We start from the raw sequence: 21,360 nt of genomic DNA, 5'->3' as shown, positions 1-21,360 counted from the left end.
CTAATAAAGAATAATGTTTAGTTATTAGGGGCTGATGATCAGTCCAGCTTTGCACCTTTTTCTTCTCCTTCTTCAGCACCTCAGTCTTAGATTTCTGGTAGTAGGGTTTTACTAATATTGAACAAATAATTTTTGAAGGATTTTCGCCCCCATTATTCTCCAGGCTCCACTCTCTGAACGTCTAATGATCCAAGTGTTAATGATACACATGAGACTTATTCTCCAGGTAGCCCTTTGAAAAGGGCCTATGCAACAGGAGGGTCCTGCAGGTGTGGGGAGCATGACCTGACAGCATGTTTTGAGTGAGGCCACTTCAGAGCTGAGCGCTGCTGTCTGAGAGCTACATCTGCGTGTCTGGAGCAAGAAATCATTCCATTAAGTGAAAAATGTCAAAGAGTGATGTGCGAGTGTAACGTGCGCATGTGGGAAATGCAGCACATCAGTGCAAGTGGACACTCGTTGTGAGTGCAGGGTGAGTGTATAGAAGACATTGATCTAAAAGGAAAGAGGGCTGGTTACCTGCCACCTGCTTGCTCTTCACAGAGGCCTCGGAGGCCAGCGCATATGACATAGTGATGATCCTCTCCTGCTCCTGAAGAGCCGAGTCCAGGTCTGACAGCACTGGCTTATCCACCACTACAGCCGGAGGCATGTTCTGCACACTAACACACAAACACAGGTAAACTGCAATAGCAAAGTAGCAGAGCAGCTGTTTATACGTTCTTCTGTTCTACAGCCCAATCCTCATGATTTAAGTCAAAGCATGGCCACATCTGAGGACAAGGGTCCATTCCAGCAGGGCTACATATCGTCGCTAAAAGCCAGAAGGTATGTACCTAGACTTGGCCAGGATGTTCTTAATGCGCTCCACTTTGCGGGTGCGTGCCTCCATCTCCTGAGGACTGAGCGGCTCCTCTGGCTCAAAGTCCACATAGCGTTCAGGGATGGCCACCTTCTCTGGCTTAGACAGCTAGACAGCAATGTAGAGATAAAGAAAGAGCACATACATCATTCACCCATGAGGCCAAGCCTGAATTTTAACATTTATACACCAAGACTGTTGAAGAAAAGAAAAAAAAAGAAATTAAAGGAATCCTTCATTCCTCCACGTTTTTCAGCCTATTCTCCATCCCCGATGTTCTCCAAGTCTGGTTCTGGAGAGTTTATTTCCAACACACGTGGCTCTAATATTCCTAAAGGACTGATAAATTAGATCAGGTGTGATGGACTAAGGTTGAAGCTAAACTCCCCAGGGTGGCAGACGTGGGTGGTAAATGTGCCCACAGGCATCTATTATAAGTGCACTATGAAAGAGATTTGGAGTTGTAACATTAAAAGTAAGCTGGCTTCCCAAAAAATATGATTTTATTGAACTTAAAGAGTTCACGGAATAAAACACAAAATAATTATTCTCTTAACCTTTTTTTATGTTTAATGCAAGTTTAAGCCAGTTTACTGACTCGTATTAGATTAAGAAGATGACGTAAAGTTAAAAACACTGGACAACTACTTTAAGATCAACATAAAAAAACGTTAAAATCAAGAGTTAGGTAAACATGAATGAATAATAAAGTAAAATAAATCTGAAATACAGTATATACCCAGTAAAAAAATGCTGGTTTTAGGATAAATTAGCTACCAGGCCAGCCTACAATTTTGAGTAAAATGAACTTGAAATAATAAGTTTACAGGTAAGAAATAGATTTTTGTTATATTAACTTATTAACAGAAGTTCAATTAACTCATATCTCATCATAACTCAATCAGAAATATGTTTGCCCAGCTGTCCAAGTGGAGTTTCAAGTTGACCACAGTGGTGGACTCCCATTACTGTATTCATCTAACCGAGTTCATTCATGTGCTCTGCACTTCTCTGTCCACCAGCGCTCCAGGTGGAGCCACCTCATGTGAAGGTTCTCTCTAAGATGTATATTATTAAGCAGTAAGTCAACCTGGCTTTATTCTGTGATTTCTACACAGAGGTTATGGACTTGTATCTGATGGAACGTCTAGTCGCCTGTTCATTCAGAAATTTCACCACCTGAACAAGAAGTTGGTTAAGGTGATTCAGAACTAAAGCCTGCTGTCTTTTATGCCTCTAAATGTGCAGAATAAAACGAGTATGATGCAAGTCCTGCGTGTGATGAGTACTGTTTTGGTGACTTGGAAGACTAGAATCTGCAGGCCATGATATCAGCCAGTGTGGGCAGATATTCAGGTCACCTCAACTCTCAGTGTACAACAGAAATATGTAGAGCCCACCAAAAAAAAAATCTTTGGAAGAAGAGGTCATAGAATTTTGATCGTAAAAGCCTAATCCCATTATTTGGTATTCATTAAATTTGATTAAATATTGATTTTCTTCGACAGACAAACTATTTGGTGTTTAAAAAAAAGATTAATTGCAGCAGGTAAACAAGCCTCAACCAGAAGACACACTGTCAGCAGGTACCGTGGATATTTTCAGCCTGATGACTGAGTATTTTGCAGGATATATTCAATTCTGAGATATCAAAAATTATTTTGCATTAAAAAAGTTCAGTTAACTCAAAATTTGAAGGCAGCTGGTAACTACCTCTGTAAAATTAAAGCTCAGTATGAGGGGGAACAGTACCTCTTTGCTGAGGTCCAGCTGGTAGTCAAGGGGCTCCAGGTCGAGTTCTCTGAGAGGGGTGGAGTGTAAGGTGAGCCACTCGTCCGAGTGTGAACGCTGTCTCTCTTTGTGCTCGGGTGGCCTCTCCTCTCCCTGCACGGCCCTTTCCAGCAGCTGCAAATCAAACTCCTGCTCGCGCCTCCACTGAGGGCACAACACGAACACACAGAGCTCAGAGGCCTCACATGCATTCTAAGGCAAACTAAGTTTCAGGCTTTGCCCTTTCCATCCCACTGACAGCCATAATATAGACAGGGGCCAATCCTAAATGAGTCTATCCTGAGTACTGGACTATATGGCAACAATACTCCATATTGCAATATAGAAAGTGAATAACATCAGGTGTTTGTATGACGCGCTCCCGCTGGGTCAAAGCAGGCTGACTCGCACAGAAGTGGGTTCCTAGTCAGTTCCGGCTTTGTAAACACTTCAGCCCAAAAGACAGTTAGGTATTTCGGTTCAATACACAGTGGAGCACAGGGACAAACCGAGGCATTCTTATATGAACCAGGTGCGTGTGTGCATAGAACAAATAGTTTAACAAACAAATCAGAGAGCATAAACACAGATGCACGAAACCATTCCTTTTAGGGAAACAGTTTAAACAACATCCTCTTGTCTCAATGTCAATAGATTTGGGGCAAAAAAATGCAGTGGTGCAAAGAAAAAGGTGTACTTTGTACATAAATGGACAATTTGCAAAGGAGCTCAGATGGCCAGCTCAATTACTTCCACACATTCAGTTTATAATCGCCTTTCCCGCGTTCCCGAAAAGGCACAGAGGAAAAGATAAAATACAAACAAAGCCATTAGATGTAAACCGCAAGCATTGGTGTCAACAGTCCCTTCCTGTTCTCTCTCCTCAGCATGCAAAAGTGACCGGAGTGACCGCACAAGTGTCCAAGCTGGAGAACAAAAAAAGGGCATCACTGCTACAGGGAGACGGAGGCCAGTCAGTTCCTAACCATCAACCAATTTGCTTAATTCCCAGGCATCATTGTGCTTAAACTGCATTCTACAAAGTCATGGCATGGATGCATATTAATGAAAAGAAAAAGAACACCATGTTTATTTATTAGCAGAGTGTTTATTTATTCCATGCAAGCATCTATATAATCTACATAAAAAATACTGAAAAAAGAGTAGAGATGACAGATCGTAGATAGTTGGTACTCCATGGGCAGATAATGCTGCAATTAGCTGTCTCATTATTACCAAACAAACGAAGGAAGAAGCAACATGCTCAGTGAGTAACTCAATGACACCGTATATATGTATAGTTGTATAGAACGCTGCTATACATACGTGTGTGAATGATGTGAAAGTGCAGAGGCACTCACAGTCATACAGACACATTACTCTTTCATTCCAGACATCCATGCTTTATCCATGGTCATTCATAGTGCAGTACACAACAAAAAATAAGGACACTCTTAAATAATAATAAAAAAAAAAACACAAAAAACACAAAACAACAAAACAAGGCCAAGACATTTCAAAGTATGGTCTTCTTGTGAATAAAAGCAGGGTGTGTATTAGCAAAGCAGAATACACAAAATGAGAGAAATTAGTTGATGGATGAAGTGTGATTTTATGGCTCCACATTCACAAATGCGATAGTTTAATAAATCAGTATAGATCTGTACACGTAGACAATTAAGATGCTGGGATTTTAATTAATGTTTATGTTTATGATTGTAAAAGTGAAAAAACAAAGATTAAGCGGAACTGTATGTAGTAAGCACAATGATGCCTGGCAGAAGCAGCTGCAACTGAAGCCCGAATCCTCTGTGTTACATTGTGGTTATACTGCAGCAGGATAACGCACTGCTAAGAGTTTTCAGAGTGAACTAGACCAGTGAAAAAACCCTCCCAGTAGAGTTAGCCCTTTCCCCAGCATTGGGTTAGCAGAGAGGCCTGGAGAGCACTCAGTGACTGTGTTAGTGCTGGCATAAAAAATCGGAGACATCTTTTCCAGAAATGATATTAATTCAAGCCCCATTCCGCGAGCATCTAGGAATGACCACACAAACGTGATTTGTTTAGCCCAGATAAGGACACCAAAGACCACAGGGTATTAATGACATCATTAAACAGTGTGTTCATTACAATGGTCAGTGTTATGATTTGAATACATGTCATCGATGTACATTATGGTATGTCATTAATCACTCTTCCCATGACATTTGCGGGTCTTTCATTGGCATTCATTAATCAAGGCACTGGGTTTAACTCTGTGAAAGCCATTGCACAGATGCTTATATCTCTAGTTTCTATATTCACAAGTCCATGTTTAGTGCTCTACACCTTAAACATTCTTACTGTGCATTCTGGTAACACTTTCTATGAATGTCACATTTCAAAGCATCTATAAACACATTCATAACATGTTATAATGTGTTCATAAAGCAACATAAACATGGCTATAAATATTTAGAAAAATGCATTACATATTATAGCCATGCTTATTATGCATTATGAACTGTCAACATAATGCATTACAAGAACTGTTCATAACAAGTTACATGAGCTCATAAGTTGTATTTGTCCGCTCTAAGTAAGGTGCAGTGCACCGTACTAAAGCCTCCTCCAATGTTAAGAGTGAGGCTTCAAGTTGAAGTATTTACTAAAAGATTTACTGAAACACTAAAACATACACAATAAAGCACATTACAGGCTTCAAATGTCAGAGTTTAAACTAATGCTGCCATCAGTGTTTTACCCAATGTGGGAAAGTCAATGTACACCACTGTAAATGTACACCACCTTTAGTCTGGCACTAACTTAACACTGCATATTCAATAGAATGCTAGCAGAAATTAACATTACTGTACTGTAGTGTAGTGTTACAGAGTGAAGGTCTACTATCTCACCTCTCCCTCTCCAGGCCTTTACTTCCAGTGTGATGTCAGAGGGGGTTCAGAGGAGGGCCTGATGGGTACTTGGTTTGCTGTGATGTAATGTAGTGTTTAAAGTGAGGCGCTGGGTAAGAAAAGCTCACCCGTAGCAGTGGTTCTAGGCTGGACAGCCTGTTTGGAGCATCTGAATATTCAGGACTAAAGACCTGAAGATGCAGCTCTAACAGCACCAGTGCTGAGAAATAAAACACTGGAAATCTCAGGGTGTAAAAAAATCTGTGTGTTTGTGTTTATTTTACGCTCTCCAAGCTGGGACTGACTTCTTTGGCACTGACAGTATATCATGTTATTAACACTACTTATAATGCATTATATTAACAATTAATAATGATACTAATAATTAATAATAAACATGGCTATAAAGTGTAATTCGGTGTATTTAATTTTTATAAATATTTATAACCATGTTTATAATGTCTTTTGAATGCATAAACGTGTTTATAGGTGCTTACAAACGTGACATTCATAAAAAGTATTACCAGTATTTTCTCTTACCTCCTGCCCCATGACTGACACTACTCAATATACCTACTCACCTGCATTGGCCACTACTTCAGCAAACCGCTGATTCTGCTAATCCTAAAGCCCTAGTATTCTCCACAGAGTTATTGCTGCTATTGCTGAAACGGTGTTAATGATGGGAGTGTGCTCATGCTGCTCATCCCCCAGAGGATATGTGTGTGACATGGACTGTGCTCTAACGTACTGATCCCAGGTCAGCAGAGATGGGGCGTGAGGAAGATGAGGCAGGGCGTGACGAAGAGGTCTGTCGCTCGCCCTGGCTGAGGGTCCGCTTGCGCTCGCGCACCAGAGCCTTCTGATGGCGCTTCATCCTCTCCAGCTGCTCCTCAGCACTCATGCGGCCCCGCTGATGGACGGGCTCGCCTGAGTACAGCCTCTCCAAGGCACTCTTTGGTCTCTCCTGCAGGAGGGAGCACATCAGTACATACAACAACAGACAGGGTGTAGAGAGTGACAAAGAGGTGTTCACAAAGGAAGGCTACTGTCTTTTGAACAAATAAAGAAAAACAACTGTAGGGAAGAGATAAAAAGAAAGCAATACAAAGCACAACAACAAAAATAAGAGAAAGTAAATAATTATTTACAAGTAAACAGTCATCTCATTATTGTGCTTTCCTTCCAACTTCAGTCCTCTCATTTGTATGTGTTGCTTTTTGCAAATGCTTTATCATGATGGGCTGTATTTAAGTATGATTTGTGAATGTTTTCACACATTTAAACATGCAAGCAATTCAGCGGTAAATTCATTATCATTACAAAAAAATAAATAATAATCTGTTGACATTGCCATAGTAATATCATCAAATAATCAGAGCCCTGTGGTGCAGAAAGTGAGGTTTTTTTGTTTATTTTTTGGCAAATCAGTCCTAAGGGCTTCCCGGACATTCCACATATTTGCTCTAACCTCACGCACTGAGAGTTAAGTTGGAGCAAAAATGTGAACCATCTAGGGGCCCTGAGGACTGGGTTGTGAACTCAGTGAATAAGGACACTTATAGGGAGCAGAATTTATGACTGAAGTAAATGTTTTCATTCATGTTACAGAGCTTTGCTGATCACTCTGCAGCTCACAGTCCTGCTCAAAGAAGTAGCCTAAGAATCTTCAAACCAAATATGTTAAGCTTAATTGGGAATACCGTTTGTCCACCTTCTACTTTGGTGCATTGTAGGACTGTAAGAGTGCACTGGGGCCCACTACAACATGAAAAACTCTCAAAATAGTGCACTTGTATAGTGAACAGGGCAGGGCTTGATTTAGATCAAATTAGAGAGCTTATTTCAAAGCTCTGCTTCATCTGCTCAGTATTTTGTAATGCCATCTCAGCAACACCGTCATGTGCCAGCTCAACAAAGATCAGTCTTAACCTGCCTGTTTTAAATCTGTGTTAAACTTACCTTTAAGCTCGACATGGTGGATCCTCTTCTGAGGGTGACATATGATGAGATGCTCATAGACTGATTGAGTCTGGAAGAAGAGCCTGAAAGACCTAGTGAAGAGTTGCATTGGACTAAATAAAACTACAGTTTTCATGAAAATCCACTCAATCCTAAATGCTTTCCATCACCATGTGAACAAATGTGTGTCTAAATTCACTTGTGATCTGTTACTTTATGAATCTGTTCTGTCTGTTCCGTTGTTTGGAGCTACCCATGTGATTGTTTACCTCTGCTTGGTAAGGTCTGATAGCCCCCATCATGGCCCGAACCACCCATTTGCCCTCCAACTCCCAAGAGCTCAGGCTCACTGAGAAACGTCCGTAATTCCACCTGGATCCCGGGAAAAAAGGACTTAATAACTTTACCACAACATCAGACCAAAGGCTGGTTGGTCTTACTGGCAACCGACCTTGTTGTCCCCATTGGTGAAGTGCCCAGTCTCTCGGTCCCGCTTGCGTTCATCAGACTGGCGCTTGAGGCCACGGACGGACGTGTGGCGGATGACGGAGGCCTCCTTGGGCAGGGGTGGCACTGCTGGGGGGTGCTCATCTGGACTGTAGAGGTGGGGTAGAGGAGGTCTGGGAGGGGCATCTTCTTCAGCCTATAAAAGAGTCCATATAAGTAATCAGTCTATCAGCACCTATCTACCCAAACAGTAACACATCACTATCAATAGCTTGTTAATTTATTTCGCATTTGTATTTCAGAGAATCAAGCAGAGAAATTCTGTCAAAAAGTGTGGATTTGAACCTTTCAATGAGTATCACATTTGTGGTGGTTAAAGGAAAAGGGGGCATTTTATTATAAGTTGAATTGGATTGGACAATTTGGTCTCACTTTATTTGGATGGTCCACTATAGTCCCTGTAAATTACCTACAGATATTTACATTATTAACAAACCATCTGTTAGGGTTAGGATTTGGACCAGGGTTAGGATGTGGAAAAGGGTGAGGGTTGGCTTTAGGTTTTGAGATGAGGTTAAGTTTAGGGTTAGGGTTAGAGATAGGTTTAAAGTTAAAGAACATTATGATCAATTGAGTAGATATTTTGTTAAATGTAACGTGAAAGTAAATGAAGTATCTACAAAGCATCTAAAATGGGCTATCCAAATGAAGCGTTACTGAAAAAAGTTTTATCTTTTAGAAAGAAAATATCCTTTACATTTTTGCCATGTTTTTGTCATTTTATGACATCGACAAAAGACTAAAACAGTCAAAAGTGCAGACAAGATAGTTCAGCGGTTATGAAAAGCATGTCATTGATAATGTAATTACGTAATTACTTTTAAATAATGAAGTAATATAATTCAACTGAGCAACAAAACAAAAATAATAACTCTTCAATAACTTGTTTTATTTCTGGATGTCTTTGTCCCTCACCCATGTCTTGTGGAGTGCTTGCAAGAGATGGAAGGGTTGTGAGCTGGACTGTGCTGGGCTGAGGTGCGGGCTGGCCTGAGCCCCTTTCAGCTCCCCCACTGAGAGAGAAGGCACTGATGGAGACAATGCCGAAGGCACGAGTTTCCTCTCTGGGTCATACACACACACACGCACACACGCACACACGCACACACAGATATTTACCACAAAGCAAAGACCTATTAATGTGTGCTATGGTAGGTGGGGGAGATGGCCTTAGTACCTCTGTGGTGAGTCCACTGCATGGGGGTGATAGCGGGGATGGCCCCGTTCTCACCTGGGTTCTGCACAGAATTGATGGTCACTTTGTAGTTGGCTTTGTTGGAGCTCAGACCAGCCATCACGTCCTCAATCCGCCACAGCTCCTTCCTCAGCTGAGCTTTCTCTTGCTGCACACAGCCAAGTGCACAGAGGAGAAAGCATGAGAAGACATAACACAGACTTTCTTCATTCAAATGTGTACATAATTTTCACATGAAATAATGCCCTATACAAACATAGTTTCGTCTTCCAGTTTACTTACATTTAGTAATACTTTTGTTGAATTTATTTATTTAATTCTTGTGGAATTAATGCTCTGTTTGAATAATGCAAATTTAAGCACCACTTTTTTTCAGTATACAACAGAACAGTGTAGAAAAAACTGATTCAGGATTCTCTTTGTTGTCATGTTAACCCTTGTATGGTGTTGATGTGTTTGTTATTCAGTGACACTACATTTTTTTAAATCAATACATCCATAACAATTAATGTAAAAATACCAGATGTTTAAAATATCACAAATGTCCAGGGTAGGATTCTACTTTAGCAGTTGTAGCCAGTCAGCAGCCTGTCCATGTTGTCCATACACACACACACACACTAACAGAAGGCCATGTGAGTGAGTGATACGTTTTTGATCCCACAACTGGTGAAATTCCACCTCCGCATTTAACCCATCCATGAAGTGAAAACAACATACACACTAGTGAACACACACACTAGGGGGCAGTGAGCACACTTGCCCGGAGTGGTGGGCAGCCCTATCCACGACGCCCAGTTGGGGGTTAGGTGTCTTGCTCAAGGACACCTCAGTCATGGACTGTCGGCCCTGGGGGTCGAACCGGCAACCTTCCGGTCACAGGACCAGATCCCTAACCTCCAGCCCACGACTGCCCCAAATGTAGGAGGAGAACAGAGTGATGGACACAGCACCTCCACATTTTTACTCCCCACAGGTTCAGCCCAACACCACATGTGTAATATAATTGTGTTCGGGGCTGAACAGAGTGAAGACAGTGAAAATTGGTTATTTTACATGTTCTTCACAGAAAATGAGGAAAGGCCAAAAATCTGAGGTTAAAATAATAATAAAATCACATCATTTTTTATTTTGGTAAACATTGAAAACGGGTCCCACAGACCTGAACACCACACAAGGGTTAATTCAGTAAACAGCATATTCATTCGTTGTAAAATGAAACTATGGATACTATGGATTTTTTATTTTTGATGATTTTGGTTACTATTCTGGAGATGTATGTGTTTTTCTGGACAGCAGTGACATACAATGGTGTGAAAGCACATAATAGTGACAAAGCCTTGATCTTATAGATCTGCTAAAGGGTTGTTGTGCCTATGTAATACATTGCGACAGTCTCTTTCCACAACACAAATTGTTAGTTAATCTGCCCTCAGATGTAACATCCCATGCCCTGCACACCTTCTCTTCCCTATCCTTTATCCTTATTTAAAAGCAGTTTAATATACTGCTTGGCTGCTAAATGCATTGTGGCTGAGGACAGAAGCTGGCACAGGTTCAAAAATCCTATTCTGGGCTAAAGCAACATTACATTTTTAGCAGTCTGCTAAGGGATTAACTGCCCACCACATAAGGGATTAATTGCCCACCACAACTTAACTTGTCCTCAAATTGAGTAATTATCACATACTTAAGTGAATGTTTGTGGTACAGCTGGTATACAGAGCTGGTATAGCTGATCTAGTGAACATCTGGGCTTCTAATTGGATGTTGCTGATAATCTGCTGCAGAACAAATGTACCAAATCCAACAGAGCAAAAACAAATACTGTAATATCCACAGTGGCCACTGTATTGTAAGAGGATTACTGAGTTGGGTGAGTGTTTGAGGTACAGACCTGTGAGAAGCTACTGCGATTCATCTGTTCCTGGAGGGCTGACCGCAGCCACTCCACGTCTGCCTCCAGCCTGCTGTACTCGCTCCAGGCGTTCTCCATCTCCTGCTCAATGCAACACACAGCAATGCTTACACCACTGCATCTGCTTGATTCTCTGTAAAGAGCTAAATGAGTGCCATTTGGGAAAAAAGCTGACCTGCCCTGATCTCAACACGGGAAACGGGAAAAGAGATATGGTCAGTAGGGCAAAATGGGGGAAACACCCTCCACCATGAAATGTGCCAAGGCACACATGTTAATTTCTCCTGTCCAAATGAGAGGCCAAATATAATTTCAATTCATTTTAAAATTAGATCTGACCTCATCATCTGGTCAGGAGAGACACTGACCTCAAAAAGGTCTGAGGGAGTACATCCCTGGAGTGAGGTACTCCCTCAGACCTTTTTGAGGTCAGTTGATCTAATGTTTTTACTGTGATATAGTGATACATACATAGATGTGGAGATTAGTAATACTACACATTTTTGAAGTTGTACATTTTTTTTATCTATACAATCCTACGCAAAGGTTTGAGTGACCCTGGTCAAATCACATGCTTTGTTGATTTTCTAAGTGAGAATACAGACACATCCTCTACAGGGAAACACTTCTGCACATTTTAATGCACAGTTAATGTTTATTTGCTAAAGTTAACATGTGTGCAAAAGTAATGGTACATTCATATTTTTTATATATTATATATATATATATATTATATATATATATATATATATATATATATATATATATATATATATATATATATATATATATTTTTTTTTTTTTTTTTTTTTTTTTTTTTTTCCCCCCCAATATGTTAAATTCAACAAACAGAATCCTTGCCTCAAATTTGCAGAATAATAACATATCCCTGATTTTCCAAACTTTCTCCATAATTCAATCACTGAGATGTTAACAAAATCACTCAGAGTGGTTTGATGTGAAATGGTACATTATAGAGAAACAAAGCAACCAGCAGTGAAGCTCAACATGTCCTTTTAGTTTTTAAATGCAATGAGGATAAGGGTAAAATAGTCTTGGTTCTGTTTTGCTGTACAGTACCTTGCATTTATTTCTATGATATAACAATGTAAAAATTATAATACATTTTAGCCCAAAGGCTTATGTCAAAACAGGAATCAAGCAATATACTTGTAATCATTTCATGCAGAAGCTTTCTGCAGTGGCTTTAAGATGCATTAAACCTTCCAGACGTCTGGTTCCTATCACCGCCACTGAGAACAATTCTGACTGGGTTTCTTTATAACTGGGCACCAAACAACTCTGAATGTTTTAGAACTGAATTAAGCAGAAATAAAGTCAAAGGACTTTTTTAAAACACATTTCCACATAGAAAATCAACTAAACGTGATTTAACTGGGGCTACATGTGACTATGAATGGGGTGGTGGTGGTGGAGAGAAATTTCTTCTGTTGTCCTCCAAAGAGGAAATCTGTTTTCACAGTTTGTGCCATTCGTAATCTAATATGCTGAGGATCGTAATCTAATCTGTGAAGGATTTTTCTTTTCAGTTGAACCCTCAACTAGTGTGTTCACTCATGTTCACTAATCGCTCCCTTTACTATCAGTTCATATGGCTTGGTTATAATGTTATTGGGTTGTAATGTTATTCTGAAAGAAAAAAATCAGATGCCATTTAATACAAGATTTCCAATGGAGGCTTCTTTGAGTTGGTAGTGGTTTGAGATGCCCCTTTACAAGAATGAACAGGGTGGCTGCTGCTCCAATTTCCCCAAACTGTGTGCTAGTTTATGTTTCATCATCCTGTACGTGTTCAGAGGTATGACGGTATAAAAGTGAACATGAATTGACTTTGTGCAGTGATATGGATTTTGTACTACTGTGGATACTGTGATAACGTCCATAAACAGTAAACCACAAACAGCCTTGTCCCCAAGACAAACTAAACATGAACATCTAAACATGATCAGCTCTCAAACTCAAAAAAGAGCATTTAGACTAGAATGTATTATTTGCTGCTTATGTGGTCTGTAGTTTTTTAGCAGAAGTAGGTTTTTACTTTACAGAACACATGCTGCTGTATAAGAGTACAAATCAGCTTGTAAAACCCAGCCCACACCTGTGGTAGAACGCTAGACTAAGCAAATGGTACTTTTAAAACTGAAGAAGCTACAAGAGCGCAAGAACAGACACAATAAAGAAAACTTTATCCCGAAAGAGAAAGGTTTTTAGTCTTAATGGGTTTTACAGAACAAACCTTGTATCACTTACTCATTTTGAAGTGCTTATATGAAGTGATATAAGACTATTCATTAGAGTAATTAGTATTATTATTACAAATGATACATCACCACCACCAACATTATTTTTAACAATATCATCAGAATTAGTTTGGATATAGTGGTATTGTTAATATCAGAACACTGGACAACACTGTGATTTATGTTTGTGCACATTTTGAACATCTCTAGTTTAAATACGCTATATTTCCAAAAGTATTCGGTCATCTGGCTTCACACACATATCAACTTGAGGGACATCCCATTCTTAATCCATAGGGTTTGACATGATGTCGGCCCACCCTTTGCAGCATTAACAGCTTTATCTCTTCTGGGAAGGCTTTCCACAAGGTTTAATAGTGTGTTTATGGGAATTTTTGACCGTTCTTCCACAAGCGCATCTGTGAGGTCAGACACTGATGTTGGACGAGAAGGCCTGGCTCACAGTCTCCACTCTAATTCATCCCAAAGGTGTTCTACCGGGCTGAGGTCAGGACTCTGTGCGGGCCAATCAAGTTCTTCTACACTAAACTCGCTCATCCATGTCTTTATGAACCTGTCATTTTATGTGGCCGACCACTTTGTGGCTGAGTTGCTGTCGTTCCCATTCGCTTCCACTTTGTTATAATACCACTGATAGTTGACTGTGGAATATTTAGTAGTGAGGAAATTTCACAACTAGACTTGCTGCACAGGGGGCGTCGTATCATGGTACCATGCTGGAATTCACTGAGCTCCTCAGAGCAACCCATTCTTTCACTTATGTTTTATACACCTGTGGCCATGGAAGTGATCCAATAATTTGGATAGGTGAGTGAATACTTTTGGAAATGTAGTGTATTTGAATATGACTTAACTTCTCAGTAAACGAAAATGGTTTGTGTATCTCACTGTGGACACTTTTGAAATGTCGGCACGGATGTGAACCACGTCCTCCTGCAGGAGCCTCTGCTGGTAGGCAATCTTCTCTGCATGAGACGGCTGATCGCAGTACTGCTCCATCTGCTGATGTGACACATCAAGAACTGACTCCAGCTTGTCCTACAGGGAGAAAAAAAGCGACACACAAAGAGAGAGGGCGAAAGAAGGAGAGAGTCGGCAGCGAATGAGGCACATTAATTACTGCTGTAAGATTTCATGAAATCACTGTGCTTGTATGGCAGTGTGAAGAGCCAGACCTTGTCTTCTTTGAGCATGCGTATCCTAGCCTCCAACTCCTGAAGGATCTTGTCTTGTTCACATAATCTACTCAGTTTCACCTATGAAGAATTAAGAGAATGATATGAAACATGACAGCACAAAGCATCAGAAAGAGGCACAAACCAGTTCAAAACCCCCGAAACAGAAGAACAGCAGAGCTTGTTATGTTGGATTTTATGCACATTGTCATTACCATAAAACCCAAAGCTCCTTGTGACTGGTGGCATTATTTTGCAGAAACAAACAGACTCTGTCTCTGCTCTCTGTGAAAAATGGGTTACACACACACACACACACACACACACACACACACACACACACACACACACACACACACACACACACACACAAAGCTTGCAGAAATGCCTCATTTACAGGCTGTGTGAGAGAGTGTTTATTCTCTGCACTATTTATCATGCCGTCCGATTAATAATTAAGCTGTTTTTATTTTACTGCACTATATTGTTGTTTTAACAGGATTAAAAATTCATCACTCCGATAAATTCGCCAGCAAAGTTCTTATAAATTGTTAAACTGGAACAATGTTAATGATGAAAAGTCAAGACTTTCAGCTTATTTACCTCCAATCATATGAAAAGGGGTTGAGAGAGGAGAGAGAAAACGAAAGATAGAACGAGACAGAGGCACAGTTAGGGAGAGAGGGAGAGAAAGAGATACAGAGAGAGAGGGAGATGGAATACAAAAATCAAACTGAAAAATTTACGAGCTTAAAATATAAAAATCCCACAGCATGTATTTTTCCCTTTAAACTGAAAGCTGAAAATAAAAGGCCTGGTCTATAGTTTGAGTCGCGGGCCGGGCGCCGGTGCAGCCGCATTGTCCCAGCGGTGCAGATCACTGCCTGTTTGTCTCCCTCACATGCCTGTGTTTACCCGAACAAACTGCTGAGTCCAAACTTGGTCATGCTTGAGTCGGTAACGGCTTTTGTGCAAAGCAAACAGAGCGAGGGGGATCGCAGCAGGGGAGACAGTGGGCATTTATTTAAGATGTGACACGATAAAGGAGGAGACAAAGAGAGGAGGAGAGAACAGGAGAAAAGAGGAGGGTCGACGAAAGGGCACAACTTACGTCAACGTCGCTTTCAGCTATTTTGACAGGCCGCGGAGGTCTGTCTTTCAGAACGTCGCGTCCGGTCACCTGGTACATGGCACATGCACAAAAAAAAAAAAAAAAGTTAAAAAAACCACTGGGGGAATTCAACATTGTGATTAGGGCTGTCACTATTGATGACATGAGGAATCAAGTAATTTATCAATTCTTTTGACAATAAATCAAATAATCAGTCAAAAGATCAAACAATAATAATGAATTTATTAACTGCTACATAAATAACAAATCATACAAGCTTTTCAAAAATACCAAATTATCAATATATTTCTTTGGAAAAGGATAAATTACGAAGCTTTAATAATAACTTCAAAAACCTAAATATGAAATAAATATGCTGAAATTTGTTGTGCATATTTTACTGTTGTCAGAAAAAAACCTTGTATCTCCAAAACAGTAACTTTACAGGAGAAGGAAAAAAGGTGCTTTACTTTTAATGTAAGTCAATGGAACCAGATTTTTTTCCCAAGTTATTTTGAGGCATTTCTTTTGATCCGTTCTTCACAAACTTTACACACATTGTAAAGATTAACAGACACTTTCAAATTATATCAAAAACTGAAAAACAACAAAAATGGAGATACAAGGGTTCTGCCCCCATCGATAGCAGCGATATATTATATATATGGTACTGTATAAAAGTCAGAAACCAGCCCTCATTTATTTAATGTCTAGTCAAAAATGGCCATTAAGTAGATTTTTGTCAAGGTAAAAAAATGTTGCTGTATTTCCTGCTTGCCACAATCCAAATAATTCCAAACATATACATTAATGTTGAGGTCAGGACTCTGGGGCGGTCAGTCCATTGTTCAGCTTCTTTGTTTGATGTGTCTGTCTCCTTTTCTCAGTGAGGTTCTTCTCGATCAGCTACACATGCTTTCAGACCTACAGCGCTGAATGGTCCTCTCACAGTGGAAGGATGGACAGAAACACCTGTGGATGTTTTCAGATCTGAAGCTTGATTTCCTCTCTCTCAAAGATCTCTCTTGAGATCTCCTCTCTCTCAAAGATTAAAGCTTTAAGTGCTGCTTATCTGATGGGGGCACTTCTGGTGGTCTACCAGTTTTTGGAGAATCCTGTTTTTCCTTTTTTTCATTTTATTTATTTTTTTTTTTTTGCATTTCCCCTTCATTACGCAAGTGTAACCTCACCAGATACCTCTGGAAAATGAATCTTGTAAATAACAATCATTTTTACTAGAAATGAACATAAATGAAGGTTGATCTCTGGCTTCTGGACAGATTGTGTTTAATATAAACAACAACCGATTCTTTCTGTAAGGCACAACATTAAGGAGAATTTGTAAATGTGGATTATCATCATACAACATGCAAAACTAATCACTACATTCATCAAACAGGTCAATTTAAAATTTTAAAATTGAGAAACAAAGACCGATTAAGCAATCATGACAGCCCTAACACCACCCCAATGGTTCCCAGCCCTAGTGCTGAAACACTCCTGCCCAGCATATTTAATGTTCTTCCTGCTCAAACACATCTGATCCAGCTTAACAGCTGATTAGCAAGCCCTTCATCAATAGGTGTACTGAAACAGAGAAAACACAAGGACAGGAGTTCTGGACCATGACTGGAAACCACTTCATTATTCCAGTGAACACCAGTCAAAAACATGTCTTTAAAACACTGAGACTGCACAGCCCACTGAAAACAAGCCTGCTAAAATTAGAGTAATACAAGAATTGGCCAGCTTCATACACACAAAAGACAGGACACATAACCACACAAGCCAGTTAAAATACTGTTAAGCTCTGTGAGACGAAGCTCCTGGACCTGAAAAGCTACAGTGATCCACCCACAGACTTACTCCTTCCCTGGCAAAGTATCAATACTTTTTCATTGATGGTGGACTCATCACAAACCATGTGGCAGACCCCCCAAAACACTCCAATCAAAATAAACAACATGGAGTGTTAAACAGGGGTTTGACTTATAATAAATACTTGCCTATTAGTTGAATTGCTGGTATAACTTGCCCACTTACTGTAACATTTAAACTCACAATGACTTTTAAAATTAGTTCAGTCATAATATTAGGAGTGGGACTCATTAGAGGCCCCATATTACTTACAATACTTACAGTATGTTTTTATAAAGGCTTGATTCAATTAAGTAATGCAGAAAGACCTTATTACAATATATTGTGACACGTATTGTGATATACTGTGATTTTTGATGGCAATCTGTGCTTCAAAAGGAAGTGTAGGTCATATAAAATTTCTTGAGATTTATTGTTATATATGAGTTTACACTTAGTAAACACTTTGTTTGGTTCTTATCTGGTGTGATTATAATGGCAGGTGAATACAGCATCAGGAAAACAGAGGTTTGATATTCCTGTAATATTGGGTTTAATAATAATAAAGAAATAATAAAATGTAATAAAAATAACAAAACAGTGATACTAGTAGTGGGTGGTATATATATATATATATATATATATATATATATATATATATATATACACATATACTCCGCTTGAATTCATCCCAAAGGTGGTCTATCGGGTTGAGGTCAGGACTCTGTGCAGGCCAGCCAAGTTCTTCCACACCAAACTCACTCATCCATGTCTTTATAGACCTTGCTTTGTGCACTGGTGCGCAGTCATGTTGGAACAGGAAGGGGCCGTCCCCAAACTGTTCCCACAAAGTTGGGAGCATGAAATTGTCCAAAATATTTTGGTGCTGAAGCATTAAGATTTCCTTTCACTGGAAATAAGGGGATTGAGCCCAACTCCTGAAAAACAACCCCACATCATAATCCCCCCTCCACCAAACTTTACACTTGGAACAATGAAGTCAGACAAGTACCGTTCTCCTGGCAACCGCCAAACCCAGACTCACCCATCGGATTGCCAGACAGAAAAGCGTGATTGGTCATGCCAGAGAACACGTCTCCACCGCTCTAGAGTCCAGTGGCACTTTACACCACTGCATTCCACGCTTTGCATTGCGCTTGGTGAGGTAAGGCTTGGATGCAGCTGCTCGGCCATGGAAACCCAGCTGATCTGAAGCCCACATTTTTTTGTTGTTTGTAGTTTGGAGGTCTGTAGCGATTGACTCTGCAGAAAGTTGGTGCACTATGTGCCTCAGCACCTGCTGACCCCACTCTATCATTTTACGTGGCCGGCCACTTCGTGGCTGAGTTGCTGTCGTTCCCAAACACTTCCACTTTGTTATAATAGCACTGATAGTTGACTGTGGAATATTTAGTAGTGAGGAAATTTCACAACTGGACTTGCACAGGTGGCGTCGTATCACAGTACCACGCTGGAATTCTCTGAGCTCCTGAGAGTGATCCATTCTTTCACTAATGTTTGTAGAAGCAGTCTGCAGGCCTACGTGCTTGGTTTTATACACCTGTGGCCATGGAAGTGTTGGAACACTTGAATTCAATGATTTGCATGAGTGAGTGAATACTTTTGCCAATATAGTGCGCATGTATGTATGTATGTATGTGTGTATATATATATATACATATACATATACATACATACATACATATATGTATACCCTAAACCCATTTAGATTTTAATTTTTTAAAATTATTAAACCAAAGTAAACCTGAAACATTAAAGTTGGCTTTTTGTTCAAATGTACCTTCCACCTTCAATGGAGCAGCAGTTCCATTCTGGCACCTGTACAGGTACTCAGAAAGAGACACTTCACACAGACACTGCTGGAATTTGGAAAATACTAGTTATTCAGTCTATCAGTACCAGTTGGTCTATGGCTTGTTGCCCAAACAAGGCTGGGAGACCACAGTGCTCCTCAGCTGGGCCTCATTGGTCCCAAAAGACGAACAATTCTTTTGTGTCGCCTGCTTTGCAAACAAACTGAACTACTTCATCTGCAATGGACAAAACAGAGGAAGGTGGTCCAGGGTCTACTGTGTATTCACATTTTCATTTGATACCTGACTCAAATATCGTTGACCAGGCAAGGCTAATGTTAGCGTAGTTGCACTGTTCGTATGTCACGTTATTTGCCCTTATTTGTGTATACCACCCACTACTTACCACAATGCTTCATGTGTTCGCACTATATTTTTGGCAAAATGTTTTGTGTCCCACCCCTAATAAATAGTAATAATAATAATAGTAGTAGTAATAATAATAGTAAAGTAAGTAAAGTAGTAATAATAATAATATTAATATTAATAATAATAATAATAATGCCCACATCTTTTCCATTTTTACCAGCAATCATATACCGCATGTATTTTCTGGTATTCAGAACAGTATTGATATTTTTCAGAGAGCATATTTCTCTCTATATGGCAATAAGCACAAGCTTATAACGTAAATGCATACCAGTTAAATACCACATGCACAAAAGCACGCTATCAAACAGCGATACAGAACATGACTGCCCATAACACAGTTCACCACTATGGGCACTATATGAATGGTCCAACAGGAATACAGCACAATGGGTACAAAGCCATGGAGAAGTCACACTTTGCACACGCCGTCCTTACATTCAGACTGGACCCAATTCCCTGAGTGGAGATTTGTAAGACACTGTGAACCAAACGGATGAGCGGCTCAATACGTTTCATCTGTACGAAACCAAGATAAAAGGCACTATTAGGTCACGTGGATCAGAAGCTTTACTCCAGCCGATGTGTCTCGATGTATAGGCGCTTTGTCTTTGCAAGGTGTAGGTCAAATAATACACGCAAATAATTAAATACCTGAGCATAAAAGTATGCACCAAGTATTTGCACAAGAATTTTAAAGCATTCAACTAAGCAAAATATTTGGTCAAATATTAAGGTGCCCTTTTATGACTGATGACAATCGAAGTCAGTGCACTTCTGTATGTGCCAAATATGTAACTGTTTAGGGTCTGCACGTGAAAATCATTATTAATTGACTTTTTTTTTTATTACATTACATTTTTGAGTCTTTCCTTTTTCATAGTCGATATGAAGTGGGACCAAATATGTTGGTGAACATGGTGTGACAAGTTAGTAAAAATATAAGGGAAGAAAAAGGTATTCGAAGCCAATTAAGAGAAAAGGCTTTAGAGGCATTTAAGGCCATTTCTAAGAGGAAAAAGAGGCAAATTCATTTGAAATGGGCTTTTCATCTTCTAACCGCTCTTCTGACCTTCAATTCCAGGCAGGAATGGAACAGAGCAGAGTGCCATAGCACAGAGAACATTACTGTCTCTTTAGCTCCAAACACGTATAGTCCAACAATTCTATTTATATCTTAACACATCAGGGAGAAGAAGGCTGATCTGGGGGTCAATACAAGCCTGTTCATGGGGCTACGCATACGAGCATGAAAAATAAAGCCTGATCTTAGATCAGCACCTTTATTCCGGGTTATTAGTCGTTGTAAAGGTGCATTGGTTAAGATTTGAAAGTTTTACTGCATGCGTCCCTTGAACAATCAAACATGAAACGTTAAAATCATCATGTTTCCAAAACTCATTTATGTCCTGCGGAAGTACAACCCCAATTCCAATGAAGTTGGGACGTTGTGTAAAACATAAATAAAAACATAATATGATGATTTGCAAATCCTTTTCAACCTATATTCAACTGAATACACTACAAAGACAAGATGTTTAATGTTCAAACGGATAAACTTTATTGTTTTTTGCAAATATTCAC

The 21,360-nt window shown here is 39.8% G+C and overlaps 1 protein-coding gene and 1 pseudogene across 11 annotated transcripts in view; one reads left to right on the top strand and one right to left on the bottom strand.

Annotated features, from left to right (window-relative positions):
* plekha7b (pleckstrin homology domain containing, family A member 7b) overlaps nt 1–21,360 on the bottom strand; it is a 180,938-nt gene that overhangs the window by 3,115 nt on the left and 156,463 nt on the right. For 9 of the 11 annotated variants that reach the window (XM_037545308.1, XM_017700664.2, XM_017700665.2 and 6 more), the window contains 13 exons: nt 15,677–15,745; nt 14,566–14,646; nt 14,279–14,428; nt 11,088–11,189; nt 9,173–9,338; nt 8,911–9,059; nt 7,940–8,131; nt 7,758–7,860; nt 7,489–7,580; nt 6,278–6,493; nt 2,615–2,797; nt 837–970; nt 520–662 (listed from right to left, as the gene is read on the bottom strand). In XM_037545308.1, the coding sequence (XP_037401205.1) occupies nt 520–662; nt 837–970; nt 2,615–2,797; nt 6,278–6,493; nt 7,489–7,580; nt 7,758–7,860; nt 7,940–8,131; nt 8,911–9,059; nt 9,173–9,338; nt 11,088–11,189; nt 14,279–14,428; nt 14,566–14,646; nt 15,677–15,745 (1,780 nt within the window). The remainder of the gene's footprint in view (nt 1–519; nt 663–836; nt 971–2,614; nt 2,798–6,277; nt 6,494–7,488; nt 7,581–7,757; nt 7,861–7,939; nt 8,132–8,910; nt 9,060–9,172; nt 9,339–11,087; nt 11,190–14,278; nt 14,429–14,565; nt 14,647–15,676; nt 15,746–21,360) is intronic. The other 2 variants (XM_017700663.2, XM_017700669.2) reach the window with 1 other exon arrangement.
* On the top strand, nt 1,754–2,303 carry LOC108429102 (annotated as a pseudogene).

Source organism: Pygocentrus nattereri, chromosome 15 (genome assembly GCF_015220715.1).
Source record: "Pygocentrus nattereri isolate fPygNat1 chromosome 15, fPygNat1.pri, whole genome shotgun sequence".
Classification (NCBI taxonomy): Eukaryota; Metazoa; Chordata; class Actinopteri; order Characiformes; family Serrasalmidae; genus Pygocentrus; species Pygocentrus nattereri.
This window is presented reverse-complemented; position numbering and strand designations above follow the sequence as displayed.